At 40.7% G+C, this 26,837-nt stretch overlaps 1 protein-coding gene and 1 non-coding gene across 3 annotated transcripts in view; both read left to right on the top strand.

Annotated features, from left to right (window-relative positions):
* ELOVL4 (ELOVL fatty acid elongase 4) overlaps positions 1–26,837 on the top strand; it is a 70,705-nt gene that overhangs the window by 27,535 nt on the left and 16,333 nt on the right. For both annotated transcript variants that reach the window (XM_045011050.1, XM_045011049.1), the window contains exons 2-3: positions 5,919–6,106; positions 11,401–11,481. In XM_045011050.1, the coding sequence (XP_044866985.1) occupies positions 5,945–6,106; positions 11,401–11,481 (243 nt within the window). In that variant the 5' untranslated portion in view covers positions 5,919–5,944. The remainder of the gene's footprint in view (positions 1–5,918; positions 6,107–11,400; positions 11,482–26,837) is intronic.
* On the top strand, positions 25,046–25,149 carry LOC123367726. Its single transcript, XR_006578609.1, has one exon. It is a non-coding gene; the product is annotated as a U6 spliceosomal RNA (small nuclear RNA).

Below are 26,837 nucleotides of genomic sequence, written 5' to 3'. Positions count from 1 at the left end.
TAGGCATGGATCACTCCATAATTGCCCTGTTCTGTGCTCTCCTCCTGAAGCTCTGGTATGGGCCAGTCAGAGACAGGATACAGTGCAAAATGGACCATGGTCTGACCCAGTATGCCAGCTCTTATGTATGTACTAAATACCATGCCAGCATGAGCACAGGACTGCCACTGCCTCGGTATTAGCTAGAACAAGTCATTTGACCTCCACTGCCCCCTTTTCCCCTGTTTGTATGACACTGATATAGATCTTTACCCTCTTAATTTTTTTTACAGATGAAAATGTAATTATTTGTATTTATTATTCAGATTTCTGTCCTATATTTCCCAAATTAAATTAGCCAGACTATAGTGTGTTAATTATGCTCTAAGCATGCAAAAATGTTATGGTGTGTGTGTGTGTGTGTGTGTGTGTGTGTGTGTGTGTGTGTGTGTGTGTGTGTGTGTGTGTGTGTGTGTGTGTGTGTGTGGAAAACAAGGATAAAACAGCAGAGGAGATTGACTAGTAATTTCTTGATTATATCCTGTTGCATCCGAAGAAGTGGGTATTCACCCACGAAAGCTCATGCTGCAAAACGTCTGTTAGTCTATAAGGTGCCACAGGGTTCTTTGCTGCTTCTAACCACCTGATCAGCATCCTATACAGCAAACAGGACAGAACCAGACTAACACGGCTACCCCTCTGATTCTTGATTATAATTATGTATAATCCATGGACCTTTTATGCCCAAGCACTTTACAAACATAGCTATACTGATATACAAACTAAACTCAAGAATCACTTCTCCTTCCCCTTAAATGCATCCATTGTCAGGTTCTCACTGAACTTCACTGAGGGCTTCCCCTCTGGGTGAAACATGTCCATTGTCCAAAACCTCACAGTAACGGTAGGCAGAAGTTTGACAGGACATGAAGAATCCAGGGGCAGTTTTATAAGGTCCAGTCGTGTGCCTGTTTTTGAGGTCTCTGTGAGTATATATAGACAACCTGAAAAATACCATAGGCTAGAGGGAATGGGGACAGCATCAGAGGCAGTGTGGGGAGGTCGGGGTATATCTCTCCCTGTGGGTAGCTGCTCGCATCCCAATCACCCTGGTTCGTATATACTCCCTGGCCAGGGCTCAGGGTTACAGGGTGGTGTGTGATATGTGCTAGAGTGGAAATATAGATCAGCTCCCACAATATTTTCATTGCAGGGTGTAGCCTCCACCTCCCTTGGTTTCGCCACCCCTGTTATACGCCTAACAAGAGTGCACCCAAAGTGTGTGCATATGCAGAGTTTGGGTGTTTACAGGGATTTTGAAACGAGATGTCAGACAAGCAGGCCTATGATCTTTGCATTTCTTTGGGAGAGAGCAAGCCCAGTCAGTTCTGACAGGCCTAACATCAGTGGAGGCACAACTCCCATTCACATTTAGCTATGAATGTGAATGATACTGTTATATGTATTAGTACTAAAGTCCCCTTAAGGCCAATGTGAATTTGTGCCTTGGCAGAACTAGAGAATGCAATCCTGGACCACTTCTGAAATCTCTGGATTTCAGGATCAGTTTCATTTTTATCTCAACATAAAGTGTTTTTACTAATTAAGCCAGGGATCAGCAACCTTTGGCACGAGGCCTTCCAGGGTAAGCACCTTGGCAGGCCGGGCCGGTTTGTTCACCTGCCGCTTCCGCAGGTTTGGCCGATTGCGGCTCCCACTGGCTGTAGTTTGCCGCTCCAGGCCAATGGGGGCTGCGGAAAGTGGTGTGGGCCAAGGGATGTGCTGACTGCCACTTCCGCAGCCCCTATTGGCCTGGAGCAGCAAACTGCGGCCAGTGGGAGCCGCGATCGGCTGAAGCTGCGGAAGCGGCAGGTAAACAAACCAGCCCAGCCTGCCAGGGTGCTTACCCTGGCGGGCCATGTGTTAAAGGTTGCAGATCTCTGAATTAAACCAATAGATATATAGGGATAGCCTGAATTCTACCCCACCAGAGGCTGAACACTGCCGAGTACTGCCAAAGAGGGAAGAACCTGACCTGTCCCAGATGGTAACAATACAATACCCAATTTACAACTGGGAGAATTAGCTCATCAAAGCAGATTGATTTGTTTTACTTTTTCCCTGCCTGGAAAGAGGATGATAATGGGAACTCTTACCAGAGCCTGGTCACCTTTTAGAGTTAGAGTTGTGGGTTATGCCCCTCCTAGTGCCTGCATTGTTCATCTCCACTCTGGTTTCTTTGCACATATGGTATTTGATTCAGAGGTTTTCTGTGCCAGACATTTTCTCCTGTCATTTCCATTGGGTTGTAGTTCCCATTGATGCAGAAGAAGGAGTTGCTTAATATGTTGGCAGTTGCTGGGACTCAAATGGTCTCCCTCTGCTTCTATTTCAATACTGGCATATTAGACATTCAGTGTCTTTTGAACCACTGGCTGGAGATGAAAGGCCAGATTCACTGATGCAATCTTGACCCTTGGTGCTGCTCAGGCAGAGCAAAGAAGCTGCAAAGCAACTGGATCTCTTTTGGTTTCTGTGTTACCACACCCTGGCAGTCCTCCATATATGAGATGAGAAGGCAATGTGGCCAGAGCATGCTACTTCTTGGCTACTCCCAGCTCTCAGATGGCTCAGAACTGACTCCAGAATCTAGAAGCCATAATTGGTTCCACTGCAGACGCCCTCTTATCTTTGCTTGGCAGAAGCTGAGCACAGACTCTGCGCCAATTATTTCATTCTGTTGGGAAGCTGAGGTTCTGTTCTTTCTGGTGGGATAAGTGTTGCACTTGTTTATCTCAGTTTGCTAGAGAGAAAGCAGTTGCTAAAATTGAATGGTAATAGAAGTGTGGATGGGATTGTAAAATGGTAATCATCACAATGTGATTTCTGGGAAAATATTTATGATGGAGCCGAGGTTCGGGGGGGGCAGTCAGGGGATGGGAAACATGAGGGGTTGGATAGGTGGAGTCCTAGGGGGGGCCTGTAAGGGGGGTTGGGGTGTCGATAGGGGGCAGGGCAGTCAGGGAACAGAGAGTAGGAGGGGTTGGATAGGGGGTGGGGTCCCGGGAGGGCGGTTAGGGGTAGGGGGGTCCTGGGAGGGAGCAATCAGGGGACAAGGAGCAGGAGGGGTTGAATGGTGGAGGGGGGCAGTCAGGGGACGGGAAGTGGGAGGGGGTGGATAAGGGGAGGGAGAGGGGGACAAGGCTGTTTTGGGAGGTACAGCCTTCCCTACCCAGCCCTCCATACAGTTTTGGAACCCCTATGTGGTCAAAAAGTTTGCCCACCGCTGTGCTAGTGAATCCAGTTTTTGAGGCTGTCTCTTCCCTTTTCTCTTTCTATTAAAAAGCAACAGCCCCCTATTGGATGTAGTTAGCCTGGTTTCTCTTCCTTAATCCTATCTAGCCTCCAAGCTCTTCATTGCAAAGAAGAGCTTGGACATTTGTAAAAGTGGCTGGAAGCAGGAAGGAAGCGCCAGCACCAGCACCATGTGATTTGTCCTTTCTGCAGGCTACAGTCATGGAAATTCTGCTATATAGAACTTGTTAAAAGTCCAGATGGATTTGATATATCTGACCCTAAAATGTGGTTCTAATTTGTAAAAATGGAAATGTTGTGTTTTATATTTTTCTCATCGATTCTGTATCAGAATTGCACAATTTACAAATAAAAAGATGGGGTTTCTGTCAGCTCTGCAGCTTAACCTGGGGTCATGTATTAATTCAAGGTTATGTAACATGATCAGTAATAAAGATTCTGCATGCCAAATTTTACCCTTAGTTACATATGTACAACTGTATTTCTTTCAGTGCACAAGTGTAACCAAGGGCAAAATTTTAAAACAATGATATTTCACAAGTGGCCCTGTAATTGAAATTCAGTCACTCTCCTACAGCTGTGCTTATGGTAATGAAAAAGTTACTCTTTGTATGTAAAGTAACTAGATACAATTCTGATTACAGATAAAAAGCAGTTCTGCTGATTAAACAGGTGCCATTTTTACAGGGTTATTTTTCAAAGTGGAGCCATGCTTTAATTACTGTATCTCAAAGATGTCACGAGGTCCTCAGACTAGCAATGCTTTTTTGACACCAAACCAGGACTTAGTATAGCAAATTCTGGGCCTTTAAGTATAACTTCAGATCTCTGGAGTGGTGCTCAAGTGACTCACTGAATCTGTAAATAAAACCTTGGTCTCCCACATGGCAGCACAAGGTACCCTCACTAAGCCAGCCCTTTAAACTGTTTTATTTAGTGGTTTTCCAATCTCTTATCATTACCTCTAGATCTGAGACCTGTCATTTAAATCAGCCTCTATACCAGATGACTGAACAATAGCTAATGTGACTCCAATTTTTAAAAAGGGCTCCAGAGGTAATCCCAGCAATTACAGGCCAGTAAGCTTGACTTCAGTACTGGGCAAACTGGTTGAAAGTATAGTAAAGAACAAAATTGTCAGACACATAGATGAACATAATTTGTTGGGGAAGAGTCAACATGGTTTTTTGTAAAGGGAAATCATGCCTCAGCAATCTACTAGAATTCTTTGAGTGGGTCAACAAGCATGGACAAGGGGAAATCCAGTGGATATAATATACTTAGATTTTCAGAAAGCCTTTGGCACAGTCCCTCACCAAAGTCTCTTAAGCAAAGTAAGCTGTCATGGGATAAGAGGGAAGGTCCTCTCATGGATCGGTAACTGGTTAAAAGATAGGAAACAAAGGGTAGGAATAAATGGTCAGATTTCAGAATGGAAAGAGGTAAATAGGGGTGTCCTCCAGGGGTCTATACTGGGACCAGTACTATTTAACAGATTCATAAATGATCTGGAAACAAGGTAAATAGTGAGGTGGCAAAATTTTGCAGATGATACAAAACTACTCAAGATAGTTAAGTCCCAGGCACACTGCGAAGAGCTACAAAAGGATCTCACAAAACTGGGTGACTGGGCAAGAAAATGGCAGATGAAATTCAATGTTGATAAATGCAAAGTAATGCACACTGGAAAACATCATCTCAATTATACATACAAAATGACGGGGTCTAAATTAACTGTTACCACTCAAGAAAGAGCTCTTGGAGTCATTGTGGATAGTTCTCTGAAAACATCCACTCAGTGTGCAGTGGCAGTCAAAAACGCTAACAGAATGTTGGGAGTCATTAAAAAAGGGATAGATAATAAGACAGAAAATATCATATTGCCTCTATATAAATCCATGGCATGCCAACATCTTGAATACTGCATGGAGATTTGGTCGCCCCATCTCAAAAAAGATATATTGGAATTGGAAAAGGTTCAGAAAAGGGCAACAAAAAAGGTATGGAACAGCTTCCATATGAGGAAAGATTAATAAGACTGAGACTTTTCAGCTGTGGGGGGGCATATGATAGAGGTCTATAAAGTCATGAATGGTATGGAGAAAGTAAATAAGGAAGTGTTATTTACTCTTCATAACACGAGAACTAGGGGTTCACCAAATAAAATTAATAGATAGTGGGTTTAAAACAAACAAAAGGAAGTATTTTTTCACACAACACACAGTCAACCCGTGGAACTCCTTGCCAGAGGATGTTGTGAAGGCCAAGACTATAACAGGGTTCAAAAAAAGAACTAGATAAGTTCATGAAGAACAGGTCCATCCATTGCTATTAGCCAGTGTGGGCAGGGATGGTGTCCCTAGCCTCTGTTTGCCAGAAGCTGGGAATGGGTGATGTGATGGATCACTTGATGATGATTTCCTGTTCTGTTCATTCCCTCTTGGGCACCTGACATTGGCCATTGTCGGAAGACAGTACTGGGCTGATCCAATATGGCTGTTCTTATGTTCTTAACTTTAAGAAACGTGATGCCTAAACTTATAATGAATATATTTTATTTAAACTTAATGAAAAAACATGTAGTTTGTTATTTCAGTTAATTTGTTATGTTTTATTTCCCTCAGACAAACGTGTTGATGACTGGTTCTTGATGCAATCTCCACTTCCAACACTGACTATAAGCACTCTTTACCTCCTCACTGTCTGGTTGGGTCCCAAGTGGATGAGGAGAAGAGAACCCTTCCAGTTGCGCTTCTTGCTGGTTAGCTACAACTTTGGAATGGTTCTACTTAACTTCTATATTTTCAAAGAGGTTGGTCTTGTATTTTTATGCTTTTGAATTGTGGTAGAATTCACAACTTTGACAGTGTTAGATAAATTGTATAATTTTTATATTCTCTGGATAATTTTACTGCCTGTTTTGGAAGCTGAATACATTGATGATTGGATTTTTAGAGCTCTCCTGGTAATGGTGTTGTTGAAATTGGTACTGTATCTATCATGAGTTTGTGAATCAGCATACTGTAAAAGCATATGTGTCAGAGTCATGCAGAATAGCTTGACTTATTAATACTTTGTTTAACATTGATGGTAAAAATCCTTTTTGAATGGAAGGTATGTCTATCCCTGCATCAATTTCTTCGCACAATTACCCAGTTCTGGAACATATCAACGGAAGTCAGTGGAGTTATTCTAGACTTATATCAGTATAACTAAAATCAGAATTTGGCACCCTGTCTTTATTTTTTTCTGCAAGGTCTCAGACAAGCTATTATGTTAGAAACTGAAGGATAGCTACATTATATTAGCTTGTATTTTCAGGGTATGTCTGCAAAATATTAATGAGGTAATGGAAATTCAAACTTTTCTTGATCTTTAGAATGAGAACAAAAGAGGTAAATCATATTTTCTTTTAGTTAAGGGCAGCGAGGCAAAATCTTACAATAGTATTCCTACTCAGTTCATGGAGTCGTCTATTGAAAAACACGAGATTTCACGAACATGGATTTATGATAGCCAAGTTGCTTGGTCTTGCTGCCTGCTACACTTCACCTTTCTTAGGCCTTGTCTACCTGAGTAAATTGACCAGCATGGCTAAAACAGAGTATGTTACTCCTCAATAGCTATTCTGGAATAGCTCCCGTGTGGGCACTTTATTCCAGAATAGAGTATTCCTAAAGGGAGTTATTAAGGAATAGTTATCACAGAATATTTTATTCCGCTACAGTTATGATAGTGAATTTCCTTGTGTGGGCAAGGCCTTAATGGGATCATGTTCAGTGACCTGAGCTTGAATTATCTTGCATACAACTTTATAAGGTGAGAAATGTTCACCTGAATGCTCTGATTACTAGAACATCCCTTACTGCTTTTTAGTGCAATTCACATCAGTTCAGCAAACCTTTTGCTGATTTAAAATGTGTGACTATCTTCATTCACTTGCTGAAAATCTTTCTTCAGATTAACTCCTTGATGGAAGAATTTAGATTTTGCTAGCACAAGATCTGTTGCCAGGAGCCTGGAATGAAACAAGTGAACTGTGCAGTTGAAACTAACAGCTTTTAGGAACTGGACTCTTAAAAATCTATTTTTATGTGTTCACCATTGAAGTGGTATTGTTCCCGACAATTATTTTTTTCGTATAGACCTAGGGCTTCTTTTACAGCATTGTTAGGATATGTGGAAGCTGTTTGTGTCAAGACATATTTCAGTAGATTGAATTTTAACCATGACTCCTCAGTGAAATTCCTCTCCCTATTAAATTATTCAGAACATACTGGAACACATTCCTCTCCTGTTTACACCACCCACTAAAGGCAATAGGATTACAAAGAGTATATGTTATAGCAGAATTTGACTCAGTGTGTGTCTCATCTAATTGCAAAGAATAAACAGTGCAGTGTCAGCACTACATTTGATTTCTTCAGCTAAAGGTGGGAAAGGTGAAGGCAACTACAAGGTCCTCTAAGACTTGTAATATAGATAATGTATGCTGGAGAGGGGGAAAGAGAGATGGTTGATTTAAAAATAATACATTCTGTAGTTGATGTCACTCTACATCACTTTTTCAGGTAGATGGCCATCTTCAGCACAAAGTTTAGAAATGTTAGTGCTAATTAAAAACTTAATGTCAGTTTATTCATGGTCACAAGCACTGCTTATCTTGTGAACTTTGCATTGAAGAACACTGGTGCAGAAGCTGCAAATCAAAATCAAGACTCTTCTCCATTCTTTTAATGAATAGCGAGACCAATTTCAGGACACTTTCAATGTGTTACTCTGCTCCTGTGGTAGAATCTTTAAAGTTACCAGAGTGCTATTGGAAATCCCCCACTGCATCAAGTTCAGCTTCAAAAACAAAACAAACAAACAAACAAAAAAGGGTTCCACTACCTACTGCTATCATTGAAACATCTCTGGTGTGTTTATCTAATGTTAAGCTATCACTCGTAACTAGTACAAGCTCAGAGAGCAATAAAGTAACACTGGAGGATGAAGTAAAATGTATCAGTTTAACCTAGGTTTTAATTGTTGGTATAGTGAAGAGTCTGATAGCCTTGAAAGATGAAAAAATGAGCTATATTTCTCCATGTTTGCAATACTTTTTTGTTACAAGTTTGTGTCTGAGCCTTTACATTTTGTTTTCTTATTGCCTGACATGGGTAAGCAGAGTGACATTCTGCTCAAATAAGTTTCTGGGGGTCTCATACTAGTTCATATTGGTCTGTTAGTTTTAAAACCAGGTCACTCCTAGCATGGCAGATGCAGTTGCACAGCAATAGGTATATTCAGGTGACTACTCAAGATTTGTCGTCTACTCAGAATTTCAAATAGTCCCAGAAAGACTGTCAAGTATCAGAGGGGTAGCCGTGTTAGTCTGGTTCTGTAGAAGCAGCAAAGAATCCTGTGTCACCTTATAGACTAACAGACGTTTTGCAGCATGAGCTTTCGTGGGTGAATACCCACTTCTTCGGATGCAAGTAGTGGAAATTTCCAGGGGCAGGTTTATATATGCAAGCAAGAAGCAAGCTAGAGATAACGAGGTTAGTTCAATCAGGGAGGATGAGGCCCTGTTCTAGCAGTTGAGTGAAAATCAAGGGAGGAGAAACTGGTTCTGTAGTTGGCAAGCCATTCCCAGTCTTTGTTTAATCCTGAGCTGATGGTGTCAAATTTGCAGATGAACTGGAGCTTAGCAGTTTCTCTTTGAAGTCTGGTCCTGAAGTTTTTTTGCTGCAGGATGGCCACCTTAAGATCTGCTATTGTGTGGCCAGGGAGGTTGAAGTGTTCTCCTACAGGTTTTTGTATATTGCCATTCCTAATATCTGATTTGTGTCCATTTATCCTTTTCCTTAGAGACTGTCCAGTTTGGCCGATGTACATAGCAGAGGGGCATTGCTGGCATATGATGGCATATATTACATTGGTGGACATGCAGGTGAATGAACCGGTGATGGTGTGGCTGATCTGGTTAGGTCCTGTGATGGTGTCGCTGGTGTAGATATGTGGGCAGAGTTGGCATCGAGGTTTGTTGCATGGATTGGTTCCTGAGTTAGAGTTACTATGGTGCGGTGTGCAGTTACTGGTGAGAATATGCTTCAGGTTGGCAGGTTGTCTGTGGGCGAGGACTGGCCTGCCACCCAAGGCCTGTGAAAGTGTGGGATCATTGTCCAGGATGGGTTGTAGATCCCTGATGATGCGCTGGAGGGGTTTTAGCTGGGGACTGTATGTGATGGCCAGTGGAGTCCTGTTGGTTTCTTTCTTGGGTTTGTCTTGCAGTAGGAGGCTTCTGGGTACACGTCTGGCTCTGTTGATCTGTTTCCTTATTTTCTCGTGTGGGTACTGTAGTTTTGAGAATGCTTGGTGGAGATTTTGTAGGTGTTGGTCTCTGTCTGTGGGGTTAGAGCAGATGTGGTTGTACCTCAGTGCTTGGCTGTAGACAATGGATCTTGTGGTGTGCCCGGGATGGAAGCTGGAGGCATGAAGGTAGGCATAGTGGTCGGTAGGTTAGACTGGATTCACATAGGCAATGAATCAGATTTGTGTATTCTTAACATATCAAATTCTAATATATATTAGCTGTTGATACTCTGAGTTCTTTTATTTTGCAAGAAATAAATTGGGATACTGTGTGTAGTAAGCTTTTAACTTTGTTACTCTAGTTTAAGATCATTATCCCAAGTATTCAGTATGTGCTAAGCAGGACTAAATGAAAGGTTTGTAGTATCAAAATGTGTGTTTTATTGATCTTAGAGACCGATCAGAGAAGAGCATTTGAAATAAACATTTGCACCTTGAGTTTTCAGAGCTGCATGGTTTATAACCATGCAGGTTAGATTTCAGACAGCATGATGTTTTAGTGATTTACTGATGCAAGGACATTTTAACTTACATTAGTAACATGATGCAAGATTCCCACCGTTGTGAATTATCACAAAGTTCACAGGCAAGCATTTCATAGCAGATGACAGAATTTGGCCTGAAATGCCCTTTAGAGTTGAAACAAATCAAAATACCCAGTAAACTCACTAGACATTAGGTACCATTTAAACTTCAAAATGCTGTCCAGGTATCCTTCCTGATGACTAAATCCATCAACAGCCTTAGATACCTTTTGACTATGACATTTACAGATTGTTAAGGCCAGAAAAGGACCATTTAGATCATCTTGTCTGACCTGTATAACACAAGCTATAGAATTTTACCCACTTACCCCTATTTTGACAATATGTGAATTCATAGGTGGGATCAGGCCAGTAAGTGGGCTGGCCTTACAATGAGTTGTAAGAGGACTCAGTGGACTGTGCTAATTTAATTGTCCTCTCTCTCCCTATTAACTCTTTTGTGAAGGGTCGTTTTTGTCATCTCTCCCTTTCAGCATGTATATACTAGGCAGCATGACACCCCTTTAAAGTTGACCAAGAGGCTGTGGCCCCTCCCTTTTGATGAGAACTCATCACAGTGATTGAAACCTTTATCTCCTTCAGGCTAAATTACTGCAAAGTGTGTTATTTGGGATGACCCTTCCAGAGCATTTGGAAGCTTCTGCTGGTACAGAATGCAGCAGTTAGCCTCAAAGTGGGGTGTATATGAACACATTATACTGCTGCTTTTTACTGGTTTTGTATTTGCTTCTATGTACAGTTCCAAGTGTTGGTTACAGTATTATTGTCCTGAATGATGTTTTTCTCTCCCTATATCCCATCATAAAGTTACTCTTCTTGTTGGTTTCATTAAGGGATTCTGTGTGTCAAAAACTTGCTCACTCTGGTGGCAGGATCCATGTATGAATGGCTATAGGTCACAGTGGAAGTTGTCGTAATTTATTCTGTTCTCTAAATATCTTGCAGACTAGTCTGTTTATTTTTTTCTGAGTATTTTATGTTTAATTTAGGGGACCACTTGTTTTGACACCACGAGATATGAAAAAGTACACTGTTAAAACTAAATATTGACCACTTTTAAAAATAGCATCTTTGTATTGTAAATAAAAATTATTTAAAATACTGCTTTTGGAGTAAATTTATAATAACACTAAAATCCCTAATAAAAAATAAAATTATCTTTGTATGGACTCTTTCCCCTCATATATAATTTTAATATTTTCAGCTATTTTTGGCATCCAGAGCTCGAGGATACAGCTATATCTGCCAGACTGTGGATTATTCAGATAATATTTATGAAGTCAGGGTGAGTACCCTTTTTATGTACTGTTATTCTGCACAGACAAGGGTGTTATTTTAAGCTTTAATTCAGCAAGTCTGAAAACCATGTGTTTAGAATCAAAAGGTATTGATCAATCTTCCCTCTCCTCACCCCATGCTCTTCTGCAATCCTCTATCTCCTACCATGGTTAGCTTCATGTCATCTTTTGCTCACTTCTGAAAGACAGACTAATACCATATAATACCATTTATTGCATAAATGTATATGAATATGCAGTTTCAAGATATACGTTCTAAATAAAGTCAGGAAATGCAAATATTAAAATTCTCATACCATTGTGGATTTGCTCACATACTTCTACTTTTGTATGGCTTAAAAATAGCAGTGTTAGATGTGCAAGTAATCCAACTGATTGTTTCAATTGGCCAGCAATCCAATTGATCATTTCAGGTGCCAGAGTGGACTTCAGAGATACTATTGGGATATGATTGGTACACTGATTGACAAGGAGTTCCATAGTTTGAAGTCTATTTCCACAGTCACAGATAGGCTTGTGTCTCAATGCCCATTTATAGAGAAAGTACACCTCTACCCCGATATAACGTGATCCTGATATAACACGAATTCGGATATAACGTGGTAAAGCGGCGCTCTGGTGGATCAAAGCAAGTTCGATATAATGCGGTGTCACCTATAACGCGGTAAGATTTTTTGGCTCCAGAGGACAGCGTTATATCGGGATAGAGCTATCTGATGTGTGGATATGATTCAGAGTGAATCATATTTTCTGTGGGAGTGAAAAGCCACAGGGTTCTTTGGTTGAGTCCTTGCTGAGGCGTTTATTCGTTTACATCTTTCCACCTTGCTTACCCGTAGTCTTTGGAGGAGAACCCAAATCTTTGAGCTCTTGAGCTGTAACCCACAAAAAGGTTTTCTGGATTTGAGTTGGAATGTTGGTATATTATTCAGGTCGGGGTCGGCAACCTTTCAGAAGTGGTGTGCTGAGTCTTCATTTATTCACTATAATTTAAGGTTTCGCGTGCCGGTAATACATTTTAACATTTTAGAAGGTTTCTTTCTATAAGTCTATATTATATAACTAAACTATTGTATGTAAAGTAAACAAGGTTTTCAAAATGTTTAAGAAGCGTCATTTAAAATTAAATTAAAATGCTGATCTTATGCCGCCAGCCTGCTCAGCTCGCTGCCAGCCTGGGGTTCTGTTCACCTAGGCCGGCAGCGGGCTGAGCAGAGCCTGCGGCCGGGACCCTGGGACCCTAGACCTGGAGGGGGGGTTCAGGGGTTCAGGGCAGAGGGCTGGGGGAGGGGGTTCAGGGCAGAAGGCTGGGGGGTGTAGGGCAGAAGGCTGGAGTGGGGGAGTGTAGGGCAGAAGGCTGGGTGTGTGGGGGGTTCAAAGGTCAGGGCAGAGGGCTGGGTGTGTGGGGGGTGCAGGGCAGAAGGCTGGGTGTGTTGGGGATTCAGGGCAGAGGGATGGGACTGTGGGGATGCAGGGCAGAAGGCTGGGTGTGTGTTGGGGTAGGGGGGTTCAGGGAAGAGGGATGAGGGTGCAGGGCAGAAGGCTTGGTGTGTGGAGTGGGTTCAAGGGTCAGGGCAGAGGCCTGTGGGGTATGGGAGGTGAAGGGCAGAATGCTGAGTGGGGGCTGGGTCAGGGCAGAGGGCTGGGAGATGCAGGGCAGAATGCTGAGTGTGTGTGTGGAGGGGTCACGGCAGAGGGCTGAGGAGCATGGGGGGTGCAGAGCAGAATGCTGAGTGTGGGGGGGGGTCAGGGCAGAGGGCTGAGGGGCATGGGGGGTGCAGAGCAGAATGCTGAGTGTGTGTGGGGGGTCAGGGCAGAGGGCTGGGGTGCTCGGCTCGTAGGGGTGCTCCCAGCCCCCTGCCCTGAGCGGCTCATGGCAGGGGGCTGGAAGAGATATTCCCTGTTTCACTCCCTTCCCCCAGACTCTGTCCCTACCTCTCTCTGCGTCCTGTATGGAGCTGTGTACATGCTGCCGCTCTTCCCCTCCCTCCCCCTCGCCAGGGCCATCAACTTATTGGCTCAGGGACAGAGAGGGGGCGGGGCAGGAAAGCACCACGCTGGGGGAAGAAGCGGGGAAGGGGGAAGCTTGGCTGCCACAGAACCAAGCTTCTGCCTCCTGCCCCCGCAGGGGAGAGCGGTGGGCGGGGGCGCTGAGTGGGGCTGGGGGCCGGGACAGCGGCAGGCAGCTGCGTGCTGCTCAAAATCGGCTCGCGTGCCATGTTTGGCATGTGTGCCGTAGGTTGCCGACCTCTGATTTAGGTCTTCATTATATTGGAAGATTCTTGTTTCCTTAAATAAGATTGTACTCCTGAAGAATTCTCATGTTTCAATTACTTTGAGGTGGATAGATATGCACTACTACAGGAAGCCATGGTTGTGTCATTGACTTCACTGTGCCTGTAATAATCTACATGATGGTGTTAAATTGAGAATGGACAAGTGATGTGTAGAAGCGGTGTATCCAGATTGGTTAGTAGTATTCTCTGTAGAGTAGACAAGGACCTGTGAAGAGGAGCATAGAGTTTTTGCATCAGTTCTCCAGGTCATTCCTGCTAGTTTCTGGATGAGATTTACACACATTTTTATTTTGTCATGAATATTTTTCAGATACTGTTGGCATGTGAAGCTTCAGTCTAATGTCACACCAAGATACTTTAGGGTGAGAATGTGTCCTATCTGCTGGCTGCAGAAATCTGCATGGAGTTCCAGCTTACCTTATGATTGTTTAGAAAAATGCTGACACAATAGTCTTAGAGGGGTTTGGTTTTAGCCTCCAGTATAAAAAATATTCTTCCATGATTTTAAGGTGACACACTGAACATCCCATATTTTCAAAAGTACTTAAATGATTCAGTGGGACTTAAGTGCTTCTGAAGGTTTTGGCCACTGAACATGAAAACTTACTTTTAACAGTCTAATCCAAAATATTGTTTATATAGTGCTGTAAATGTATATAATGTTTAATTAGTAGATTATGCTAATAGAATTAGTAGAATATACCAGGAACCAAATCCCTGCCCTGAACTGTTGTCTAGCTATGGGTGAAACTCAAAAAGTCCACAGCCTGTTTAAACATCCATAACAACACGGAAATGCCAGCAGATCGAGGGACGTGATCGTTCCCCTCTATTCGACATCTGGAACACTGTGTCCAGTTTTGGGCCCCACACTACAAGAAGGATGTGGAAAAAGTCCAGCGGAGGGCATCAAAAATTATTAGGGTTATGGAGCACATGACTTATGAGGAGAGGCTGAGGGAACTGGGATTGTTTAGTCTACAGAAGAGAAGAATGAGGGGGGATTTGATAGCTGCTTTCAACTACCTGAAAGGAGGTTCCAAAGAGGATGGATCTAGACTGTTCTCAGTAGTACCTGATGACAGAACAAGGAGTAATGGTCTCAAGTTGCAGTGTGGGAGGTTTAGGTTGGATATTATTAGGAAAACCTTTTTCACTAGGAGGGTGGTGAAGCACTGGAATGGGTTACCTAGGGAGGTGGTGGAATCTCCTTCCTTAGAGGTTTTTAAGGTCAGGCTTGACAAAGCCCTGGCTGGGATGATTTAGTTGGGAATTGGTCCTGCTTTGAGCAGGGCCTTGGGCTAGATGACCTCCTGAGGTCCCTTCCAACCCTGATATTCTATGAAGAAAAGAATCACAATTGTCGTCGTCATCACCCCCACCTTATATCAGTTGAATGGCCAATATTGCAAAGCATGAGCAGGAATAGTGACTCTGCGTACAGGATTTATAGGCCATGTCGTCAGAAATCCTTCAGCTTCACCTTCGTCATTACCATGTTCTTTGCCTCATGCAGAGCACTGCTGCAGAGCTCAGTTCTGTGAAGGACTGGATGTCCTATTACTTTTGCATGACCTCTCAATGGCTCACCTCTTGCACAATGTAAGCAAAATAATTCTGTTGCATTTTGGGCCTTCTGAAACCCCTCTGAGGAGGAGAGGTCACCTGCCATAATACATAAAAGAACACAATCCAGCTAATAAAAAAAACGGCATATGCCACAGACATTACTTATGCCCAGTGTGAGCAAGATAACATTGCTAAGGAACCTTAACTTTTTCAAACTTCATAAGTTCTTGATAAACTTTCAGAAAAGAAGCTTAAATGAATTCACAGATTCTAAACCATAATGCCTAGGTTTCCGGTTGATCTAGCTGAAATATGGTGGGAAAAATACAAATTGAATTATACCTATTATTTTACTAAAATAGCAGTAATTGGTTGGTAATACCAAACCAGACTTTTATAGACTTTGTCCAATATCAAAAGTTGATTTTCATAATAAAATATCTGATCATTCTGCTGAGTATATTTCAAATTTATGATGACTTAATGATATGCTACTTACATTTAGATATAATTATTTTTTTAAAACTTTGTGTCCGATAAAGACATAACACCATTAAATCTGCACAGTTTCATAGGTGCATTTCCTCCTCCTATAATACAAGACATTCCAAGTGTTGTTACCTAAATAGAGAGCTCAAATTTAATTTCCAGACAGAATTTCAGTAGGTCCTACATCTGTAGTAAGGACTTAATCTCATGAATCCTTTCTTTGACCAGAAAGAAATCTTTAATTTAAAACAAAATATTTCCTGATACTCACTTTTCTTTAATTAAATTAGTAAAAATAACTGTAGGGGTATCCAAATCAGTTCTGGTTGCTCTTTCACTTGAAAGTTTACCGTGTATAAACTTTTTGTCATACCTTAAATTGGTGGCATATGTCCTAATAGATATAGATAAAAAAACACTAATTTTAGATTTTAATCAAGACTGCTAATTTAATAGCCCAAAGATCTCTCTGAAGAAGAGTGTCTGTATTGGAATATATATTCTCAGTGGTGATAGAATAACCAGTGGATAAAGTTGTCAGGCGTATAGGAAAATTAATGGCTTGATCCTGCACTATTCGAATCAATGGGAGTTCTTCCATTGATTGGAATGGCAGCAGGATCAAACCCTAAGTGCAGTTGTGGAGCTTGTACTAGTAACCAGCAACTTCAACCCTCTAGGTGGTGCAGAGGTTCAGCAGCTACAACTCCAGCCTATCAGGTGGCATAGTAGACTAGACAGAAATCTCAGAATCAATCCTCTAGACGTTAACCACTTTTTCTAACCAAATTTGAATCTGTTGATTTTGAAAGGGGCTGCTACCAAGTTGAATTTTGATGTTTAGACCCTCAAACCTGCAGATATATATGGCCATCAAAATTCACCAGACATGTTTGATATACCAATGATTTGTGCATGATCTTATCATTGCCTCTATTAAGAGAAAGGAGAAGACATAAATCATGGTTTCAACACCTATTGCACCCTATTTGACTTTTTATAGCTTTGTCATCTGTATATCATAATATTAGAAATAAGTTAATCAAACACAGAAGTTATATTCCCCAAAAAAGTGAAATCATTTTTTCAATTTCTTGCATGCTTAGTATTTGTTGTATAGTATGTAATGCTTTGTAGTTTGACCAGAATTAAGATAAACGTTCTGGCAATGGTATTTTTTTTTACAAACAGAGCAACAGTAGTTAGCCGAGGTGGTGGTTTATGACACTCATATTGGTTACAGCTGAAGATAAACTGGTAGTAATGGAACTGGTAGTAAGTCTCAACAGATCAAACCTAGTTTCCTACAGTCTCTTCTTGATTCTTGACAAATAACACAGAGAAGATAGGCATGAAGTCAGTGAACAAGGATTGCATAGAATAAGGGAGGCAACAGCCATTCGAAAGAAACTACACAATGTCATATACGGTGAGGCCATTGACAGAACTGAATTAATCATTCATTCAGAACAGGCAGCCTCAGTTGTGTGGCACAGAAATTGCTATGCCCAATACACTGACAAAGGCAAAATCCAGAGGTTATAGAACACAAGAGTATCTGCAACTGATTTATCACGTGGCAAGGTGTAGTTTTCCCATTAAAAACAGTCAGTGTCCGTAATACAAGACAGTCCAGTTTTGTGAAACCTATGAACTGGAGATGCTGCATGTTTTGACAAGACATGCACCATAAACAGAAACTCATCTCTGTAACTACATTCAAGATGAGTAAACAGATAATTGGGGTAGGTGTATTTGACCCACAAAATGAGTGTTCATTTAGTTGGAGTAAATGACCTCATAGCTGCTGACTTGTTACATCCTGTTTATGAGGTTGATGATGAAGAAGAATGAGGGCACCAAAATTACTGATACAGCAATGCGTTGAAAGTGAGCTTCAGCATGCAACCATCTGAGGTACAGCATCATTACTGCAATCTTGTAAAGAAAACTGGCACTGCAATTCCACACTGCTACATAAGTCATAGATCATTTAAGGACAAACTCCAAGCTCATATTGGAGACTTATTCCAGTTTCTTTCATTGTCTGATTGGTCTCCTGCTGAGAAACAAACACTCTTAATTCCAACCAAGTATAAATACATATTCAGCTCACTAATGATTCTTGCCAAGATGATAAGAAAGCTGTCCTCATTTGCAATCCCCCAGGAGACATATTTTTGTCACTGGGTACATGTTACATTTGAAATTCTAGGAGATACTTTGTCAGACCCTGGCCACAAAGGTTTCAGGGTCAGTGAGGATGATGTCTGCTTGCATTCCAGATAGCCTGCACATGTTCCTCCAGTGCTGTATGAAGATGATGGTAATAAAGAGAACTCTGAGAAACAAGAATCAGTGAAATGCAAGGTGCTTAGTGTAGCTCAATATTTTGTATATGGTGTGAGTTTTGGCAGGAAATGGACACTATAAAGCATATTTGTCTTGAGTGAACCCTCTATCAGGCAACAAGGTCAAAACAACTTGTTCAGATTTTCCATAAGACTAGCCACTGCAAAGGTGGGCACAGCCCTAGCAGAGAAAACCCTACACAGTATGGAAGCTGAGAATGATTATGATATTCCTTCCAGCTTGTTCTCAGGATGTTTTTTTCTCTATGCAGCCACCAATACTGACACAAATTATGCATTTTCTGGATGTCAAAAACAAAATCCATGCAACCCAAGTTACTGCTTGGCAAAGAGGACTTGCCCCATGGACCGTGTTTGCAAAGAATGATACTCTGAATCTGAAGAAAACTGCAAAGCTGTGATGCAGGCAAGAGCTTCTGATTTGGCTTTTATTGTTAAACATCAAAATGAGACCTCAAGATGTGGGTTTCAGCCAGTTGCACATGACAACTAGCACTGGATACTGGCCAATCATTCACGTGCCTGCCCAAGAGCTAGACATCCTCAGTGCTGTTGTACAGAGATGCAAATGTGTGTCAGTGCTTGGCCAGCAGTATGTGGTTCTAAACGTTGATGAAGCTCTGTACTGTCAACCGATGGAACTAAAAAGGACACACCAGGGTACAGAGAATGGCTTATTCCAGATTAGGTGGCATCCATATCTCAGTGAACTTTCAAAGACGTATAGGCCAGCACAGGCTTGAGGGCTAGCAGATGACTGTATTGAAAGTGGAGTTCTTGGACCAAATCATCAGAACAAGCTGTGATGTCAAATAACATGCCAGGGTGACACAGGACTACAAGCAATGTTTCAAGCATTGTGTTGCCTACTTCTTCCACAACTCTTGGACTTTATAGTAGCACATGATCAAGAGCTTAAAGAGGATATTGTCAAAGCCGATCAGTCACATTCTTATGGTGAGTTCATGTCACTTCATCTTTGTAATTCACAAAAATTTTGAAATCCCACCTCCACATTGGTGACCAGTTGAGGTGAAGATAGTAGGAACTTCAGGTTTTGGTGTTGATACATGGAAATGGTGGCCCTACTGCTCATGCTCCACCATGCCCAGAGAGAAGGAAATTGGGAGCTGCATCTCTTCACCTTCAAATGTGTGATGTCATTCTTCATGAGAGATGACCACACAATCTATGCAAGTTGGGGTACCATCTGCACTGTAGAAATACATCCACTACCACCTGAAGTGCTCAAGGAGTTCCAGCAAGGGAACTTTATTGTCTAGAAATCATGTCAGAAGTTCAACCAAATGGACCTTGATCAGACCCATAAGTGGCTTAATGGCATAAGAAAGAAAGGAGGTGGAATTATAGGCATTACCAAGATTTGGTCAGCCCCCAGCAGATAAGCCTGTCTTACAAGCTGAGAGCCCATATTGCAGCAGACACCAAAGCCAAGTTCTACGTTGGCTTGAATGACCAGTTTAGTTGCAATGAGTCAAGAAAGGCAAGAAAGCAACGTGACAATGAAGATGAGGATGCACTCTGACTAATACTTCAAAGGCTCAAAATTTTCTCTTGGGAGAAACCACCCACTTCATTGCAAAATATTTCAACAAGAAATCTGGCTACTGAAGCCATGCAAAGCACACTGTTGAATGCAAAGATCCTAAGACAAGTACATTTGGACAGCTTTGTGGAGAAAGTTTATAACATAAGAGGGGATGCCTGGACATGTACACATTCATGTGTCACTGACAAAAAATAATGCTCCAACTTTTTTCTGCGCTATATGGGGTGAAAAAAGAAGTAAAAGGAAAGGCTTTAACCATGAAGGCAGACAGAAATATTCTTCAGTGACTAAACACAGCCTGTGAAGCCAGCAGGACTGTGAATTTGCAATAAAATTTGAAAAATGAGTTAATGCCTGTCCCTTTGGTATTGGCAGTCTAAGAACAGGCACAAAAGCAATACTGGGCAATGTAATGACAGCTAATGTCCATTGTCCACCAACAGTTACCCTGAGCCCATTGATGGTAACAATCAAGGGGTTTACTGTTCTTTAGGAGCAACTCCTGTTTCACATCTGACAAACTCACTACACCAAATAAACCACTTTCATGGTATTAATCCATGTCAGGTAAGGTCTCTAATGAAAGCTTGTAACTTATCAATACTCATAAACACTGTGAGATGTGTGTATGGATAATAGCTAAGGAATAATGCAATAATATTGAAAATTAGGTCTTATGGTTTTGGAGTAAAATTGAGTCACATGGGAACAGTATGGCTCAGTGCCAGCCGTGGCTATCTGATTATGCAGTATATTGCTTAATTGTCCACCTTTTCCCCAAGCAACAGAAGTTATTGGAAAGCTATCAAAGGTTTCCCTCAAAACCACTTGCAAGGAAAATATGACTTGCTATCGATGAATAAAAGTAAAAGACTAATTCATTAGATCATAGGGTGGAGAAACACACTCTGGAACCATTCATTGAGGAGGTAGCTGGATGCATGGGTGTGTTTCATGAAAAATTGAATCCTAACTCATTGGGGTTGCAAGAACTGCAAAAGACTCAACTGTGTGGTGAGAATCTACTGTATAAGATAGGAAAGGTAACTGTTAATAAGGCCCTATTTTGCATTTTATGATATTGTTTTGTATGTCACCATTTGTTTTCATCACTCACACCTGTTTCTGTTTGAATCGCTGTTCTTTCTGAAATAAAATTCTTTTTGTTTCATTATAATTGAACTCAAGTGTTGTGTGTGTTACAGGAGCAGTGGTTTTAGGTAAAACTGGTGAACTGGGGTACGCTGTTTCTTTGGGAACAAGGATGTGGGATTTGATCAGGATCTGGATTCCACAGGGGGACACTTTGAAGGACTTGGGGGCTGGGGTATATCTACCAACCCTGCTTCCTGCAGGTTGACAATATAGTCCAGATGAGAGTGCTTGAGTGGCTAATGGGCTGGTTGTGTTAGCCATAGAAAAGCCATCCAGAGTCAAAACATTGGAGACTTTGCAGACACATTTGTAAAAACAGTACTTAAGAGTGGAGAAGACTTCCACAGTATAGACGTTGTGTTTGACAGGTACTACCAGGACTCTGTTAAGGGTGGTATAAAATAAAAATGCTCAAGAGGTACAAGACCCATGCAAGGAGTAGCGGAAGGCATATATGTGCCTCTTCCAAGTAACTGGATGAATTTCACTGAGTTTTCAGAAAATGTTTTTATCTGAGCAGCTAATGACACAAGGATCACCTGATAAAATTCTGGCTGGTGGCTTTCAGGATAAGGCCGGAGCATAGGGCTCAACAGCAACAGTTCACACCAACTGGTGCTCATGAGGAAGAATGAGACACAAGAAAGATTTTACACTATGTCCACAGTGATGCTGATGCCAACAATATGGTGATTGCCGCCAGGGACACTGATGTGCTTATTCTTTTGCTGGCATACTATAACAAAATGGCAGGTAAACAGTTTGGATGAAAGCTGGCACATCAAAGGAACCAAAATATTTTCCTGTTCATGCCATTTGTGAGAAACTACAGAATGGACCCACTGTTCTGGAAACTCTGCTCCCATTTCATGTCCTGACTAGTTATGATGTTACCTCTTTTTTTTTTATCGCTGGACACAATAAGACAACTGCATGGAAAGTGTTTCAGCAACACCGTCAGCTTCTAATGCACCTTGGACAGGGTGTCGTGCACTCGTAGAAGGTCAAAAGTGCAAAAGAGTTGATTTGTCAGAGGTAAGACTGGTCAGCGGTCCACAGTACTGATAAAACACATGCCATTTTGTTCACATGCTTGCAATTATCGGAAGCTATACCCCAACAAATGGTGCTCTTTTCTTCCACATACAGAGAGCTTATTACCAGGCACTAATTTGGCACTAGACAGGCCCGCTACCGAAATCTAATTCTTCCTCCTCCAAATACAGTGGGTTGAAAACAGGAGAATAGAGGTCTGGTGCCACAGCTCAGGTCATTGCCACCAGTACCAGCGACTGCCTGGAGACAATATTCTGTGGCTTCACCAAAGGGTGCAGAAGTCAATGTTGCAAGAACAGGACAGCACAACTTGTTTGTACAGAAGCATGCCAACGTAGAAAACTGGAACAAGGTTGTGTCAATGTACCTGACTCTTCGTGTTTACGGACAGTATTATGAAATAAGTAAATGTCATAAGTGACCTAATAAGATGTTGATTAAATCTGCCAAATTTTGTGGAAATAGTACATTGATACGTGTGCTTAACTTGTGTGCATTAAAATGTTTACTTAATATTTAGTCAGGAAAATATATTCAGTTGTTTTAAAAACAGGTGTTTTCGGAGTACGTGGTGTATTTCTGATAATTGAATCAGCTTGCACGCTTTTGTGTCAAAGTGCAAATGCTCAGGTTAACAGCCATGTAAAAATTCTCTTTCATGGTTCTATAACATACTAAAATATTTCTAGTACCTCTTGCAAATAAGAAACTGAAATTCAGTAGCTTTATAAAAAGATTACTTTTAGTATTTGATTACTTTTCTTACATCCTACATATTTGATTACTTTTCTTACATCCTACATATTTGATTACTTTTCTTACATCCTACAGCTCATTATGATTGAACTGAAGGATGTTAATCCCAAACAAAAAAGAAATAAAGACATTTCAGCGATTTCTGTTTTGTTTCTTTGCTGTCTTTGTAGAGGCCTTTATACACAACATACAGCTTGGTAACAACCATATTTGGATTCAGCACACCCTAATTATCTTTAAAAGACTTGTTACCAACTTTTAGCAAAACCTACTTCTTACAGTTAACTTTTTTGAAAATCTCACTAATCTAGAGTACGCAGAGAACCAGTGCTGGGATTTGAAAATTTTACCCAGAGAAAACATTTTCAGCAGCCTTATGGGAGCTCTTCAAAATCCTGCACATTCCTCCAAAATATGTATATGAACTTCTATGCCCTCATTGACTTTCCTGAAAATCTGAAAAAATCTTTTCTATTTTGTGTTACACTACGGATTTGAGAAACATTCAGCTAACACCTTACATTGGAACTTTTTCAAAGAAGGGAAGCTACACGTGAGCAGTGTTCCCCTGTTGATGTCTGTCCAGGCAGTGTCTTCTATTTCAATATGCATTTTCTGCTCCCATTTTATCTTGTTGTCTTGTAAATATATTACTAAACTTGTCTAAATCTGAAACATTTTGTTCTTTCTGTTGCTTTTGCCTTTCCAATTAATATTTTTACTAGTTTTGAAAACAAGGTGAACGGATTAAATATATGCACAATTTAATGCGAATGTTTGGTGTAGCAGGATTTACAGTAAAAAATAAAAATAAAATATGAAGCAGAAGGATCAGGGGATAGGTGGTCATGTAGAAGGGGAAAAGTAAGTACAAAACCAAATGTGAACTTTATGAACATTTTAAGGAAGAGTTGACCACGTCTTTGTGAATCTGTACTGCTTGAGTCTCGTACAGTATACAACAATTTACATTGCCTTCAGCTGAGAGCAGTTTTCTCTCATGAAGAATAGTCTTTGAGTAATTCAGAGGGGTTTTTGGATCAGGCTATGATATACGGGTTGGCAAATAATAATAAATAAAGTTTTAACCTTTTTTCTGAAAGTGATAGCAACAAAAAGTGCAATTAGGAGGCATGGTACAATAGCTGGGCTATAGTGTTTGGTACTGTTAGAAAATTCAAGTATATGAGAATCCGAAGGATATTTATCCCCTCTCCCCAACACAATGGAGGTTTTTTTGTAACCTCTTGTAAGTATAAAGTGAATTTAATTTAGACTGCAAAACTATTCATCTTTCATACAGAGGCAAAAAGAGATGAAAGAAGAATCAACTTTTTGCCACATCAGCAGTGTGTCCTGCTTTGCAATTAAATTTAAAGATAAAGACCTGAAATTTTCAAAGGTGCTTCAGAGAGAGAGCGATAACCACAGAAATCCCATTAAAGTTCAACTCCCTTAGAGGCTCTTTACAGCATTTACAGCATGGTCTTTTCAAAAGTTATGAATTTCCTCTTTAATTCTCATCAACTGAACAAATTCCTCAAATAAATTAAAATTAAGCATCTGTTTTGCTGGATTCGAACCTCCAATTCTCATTTGATCAACAGAGACTGGTTTTGTTCTTTCTTTGGGCACATAGTCCCCTAGTTCCTCTAGTCTATTGGGGTTTACAGGGAGCTATGGGTTGAGGAATTTGGGGTCATTGGTTGTGAGGATAATAAATAGTTTGCAATTTTGAAATGTGCTATTTTTGATGCTATGTGGCCTATAGTGTGAAGTGGTCTAGGACAGTTATCTTTTGAATAAAAGGTATTTCTCTTTTTTGGCATTTCTAATAAGTGTACAAGTGCCTAGAACTTGAATAGGTATTTTTGATATAAAATAAACAAAATAATGTAAGTAACTGCAGATTACAAATTAAATTTTGGATTACAAGATTTTAAACTCTTATAAAACTCCATAAGAAGGAAATGTGAGTTAAAAAAACACAACCACCTCTCCTTCACAGTATATACAGTATATTTATGATCTCATAAAAGATACTCCTGCAAGTCCTCTGTAACCAGTAATTAGAGTTCTTCTGAAGGGAAAGCAGGGAAAAGAGGGATTCCGCTTTAGAACCCTGTGGTGTATTGGGGGGTTTTTGTTTTTTAATTTCTGCCTTTATACTAAATAAATATCCTTTCAAATGGAATGATAAACATAGTATGTGATACAAACCTATTCAGGCATGAAAGATGTGTGTGTGTATGTGTGTGTGTGTGTGTGTGCGCGCGCGCATGCGCGCTTGTTTTGGCAGCAAGTATAGTGAAATTAGAATGAAATAGGACAAAATTAGCATGGTACCTATGCAAGGATGACATGCAAATTCATGAAGCATTACATACTTTCAGATTAAACTAGATGATCTAATGGTCTTTTCTGGCCTTTAAACTCTATAAAAATAGTTAGGCCCTGTCTATGCTGGGCATTTTCACTTGCATAGCTACACTGGTGCAAATCTCAGTATAGCTGCACTACACCAGTGTAAAACAGGCCTTGTACCAGTGCAGCTTACCCTGGTTTGGATCTGGTGAAAAAACCTACTACTGACAAGGCCTTAGGTTAAAATTGTTCATGTGAACATGAAGTCATCTTTAGAAAAGCTTGCAGTGTGCAGAGGTCATGGAGTTAGATCTGTTTCTGACCCCTTAATCTTAGGCAGTAATGTAATCTTTCTGGGCCATCTGGTGTCCTAACAGGCTTAGATTTGACTCATTGAAAGCTCCCAGGAAAGAAATTTTATAATAAGAATAACATTATTGGTTTAGAGAATATTTAGTACTGCATAATGTATATTTTTATAACTAATTATTTTTATTAATTGAATTATTTCATTGTTACTCTTCCTGTTGAACTTGATATTAAGAAACAACTTTTATCAAAAATACAAGTATCAGTTAGGTCCTACATTTTTGGTGCTTTACAAAGCAAGTTTAATGGTGCCTGTCTGTTCTTGATATATTACTTAATTGAACAGAGCATGGACATGCATGCTTTCCTATCCCCATCTCCAAGTGGCTGCTTGACCTTGGACAAGCAACTTAACATTTCTTTGTTTCATTTTTTCATCTATAAAAATAGTGATAGTACCTTAATCCTTAGGGGTATTGGAATAATTAAAGACTTTACAGCACTTGAAACCTGTCAACTTCTTTGTAAGTGATAAGTAGTAGCAAAACTGAATTATTTATAGCTGTTGAGCAGAACATGCAACTGATACTTTCTACTTATGTAGCACCCTTTAGGTGGGGATTTTGAGTTTCTGTTAAAAAAAACAACTGGGTAGGCATAGTCCCACTGAGAAATGGGGAATTGGAAGCAAATACCACCCTGGATCTTTCAAATTCTTCATGCCTTACAGGAAGGGAATGTCTTTTAAATGGATTCAGTGTTGTTCAATTGAATTCACCTAACAAGACGTGAATAATCTGCAGGACAGGTTGAATTCTAAGGCTCCTGGACTATAAATATTGAGTGACCTGTCAAGGTCATATAGCAAGCCTACAGTGTGCTGGGCATAGGAACCAGGTTGTCTGACTACCAGAATTCACTTTTACTTCCACACTCTGCCATCCACATTAATCTTCAAACACTGCTTCTTGTTCCAGTGTTTCTTTAAGAGCAGTTACTGTACTACAGTGTCATCAGTGGGTGTGAGGCCAAGCCTTGCTGTGGGAGTTAAATATATGACTGCCTGGCCCAGAGGCAGAAGTGGTACTTACTGAGCATTATGTATCTTAAAAATTATTTTGGCTTGTCCATATATCCGGGAACTCCCAGCTCTGGTAGTCTTCTTTGTTTATTTCTTTCATCTACTCTCCCTCTCCCTCTTATGACAGAAATTACCCAGTTTTGCCTCTGTTCATATAACTAATGAGTCTGCCTTACCTCCCTAGCATCTGCATTGGTTTCAAAATATATGCAGAGATGATGAAGCATTCAGCAGTTAATATGCAAAGCATGCAGATTGGCAACAGTAAACTGTGTTCTTACCCTTCTGGGAGCTCACTGACTCTGCAGTGCAGAACTGCAGTTTC

This window comes from Mauremys mutica, chromosome 3 (assembly GCF_020497125.1).
Source record: "Mauremys mutica isolate MM-2020 ecotype Southern chromosome 3, ASM2049712v1, whole genome shotgun sequence".
Taxonomy (NCBI): domain Eukaryota; kingdom Metazoa; phylum Chordata; order Testudines; family Geoemydidae; genus Mauremys; species Mauremys mutica.
Note: the sequence above shows the minus strand (reverse complement) of the source record. Positions and strands in the feature narration are given on the sequence as shown.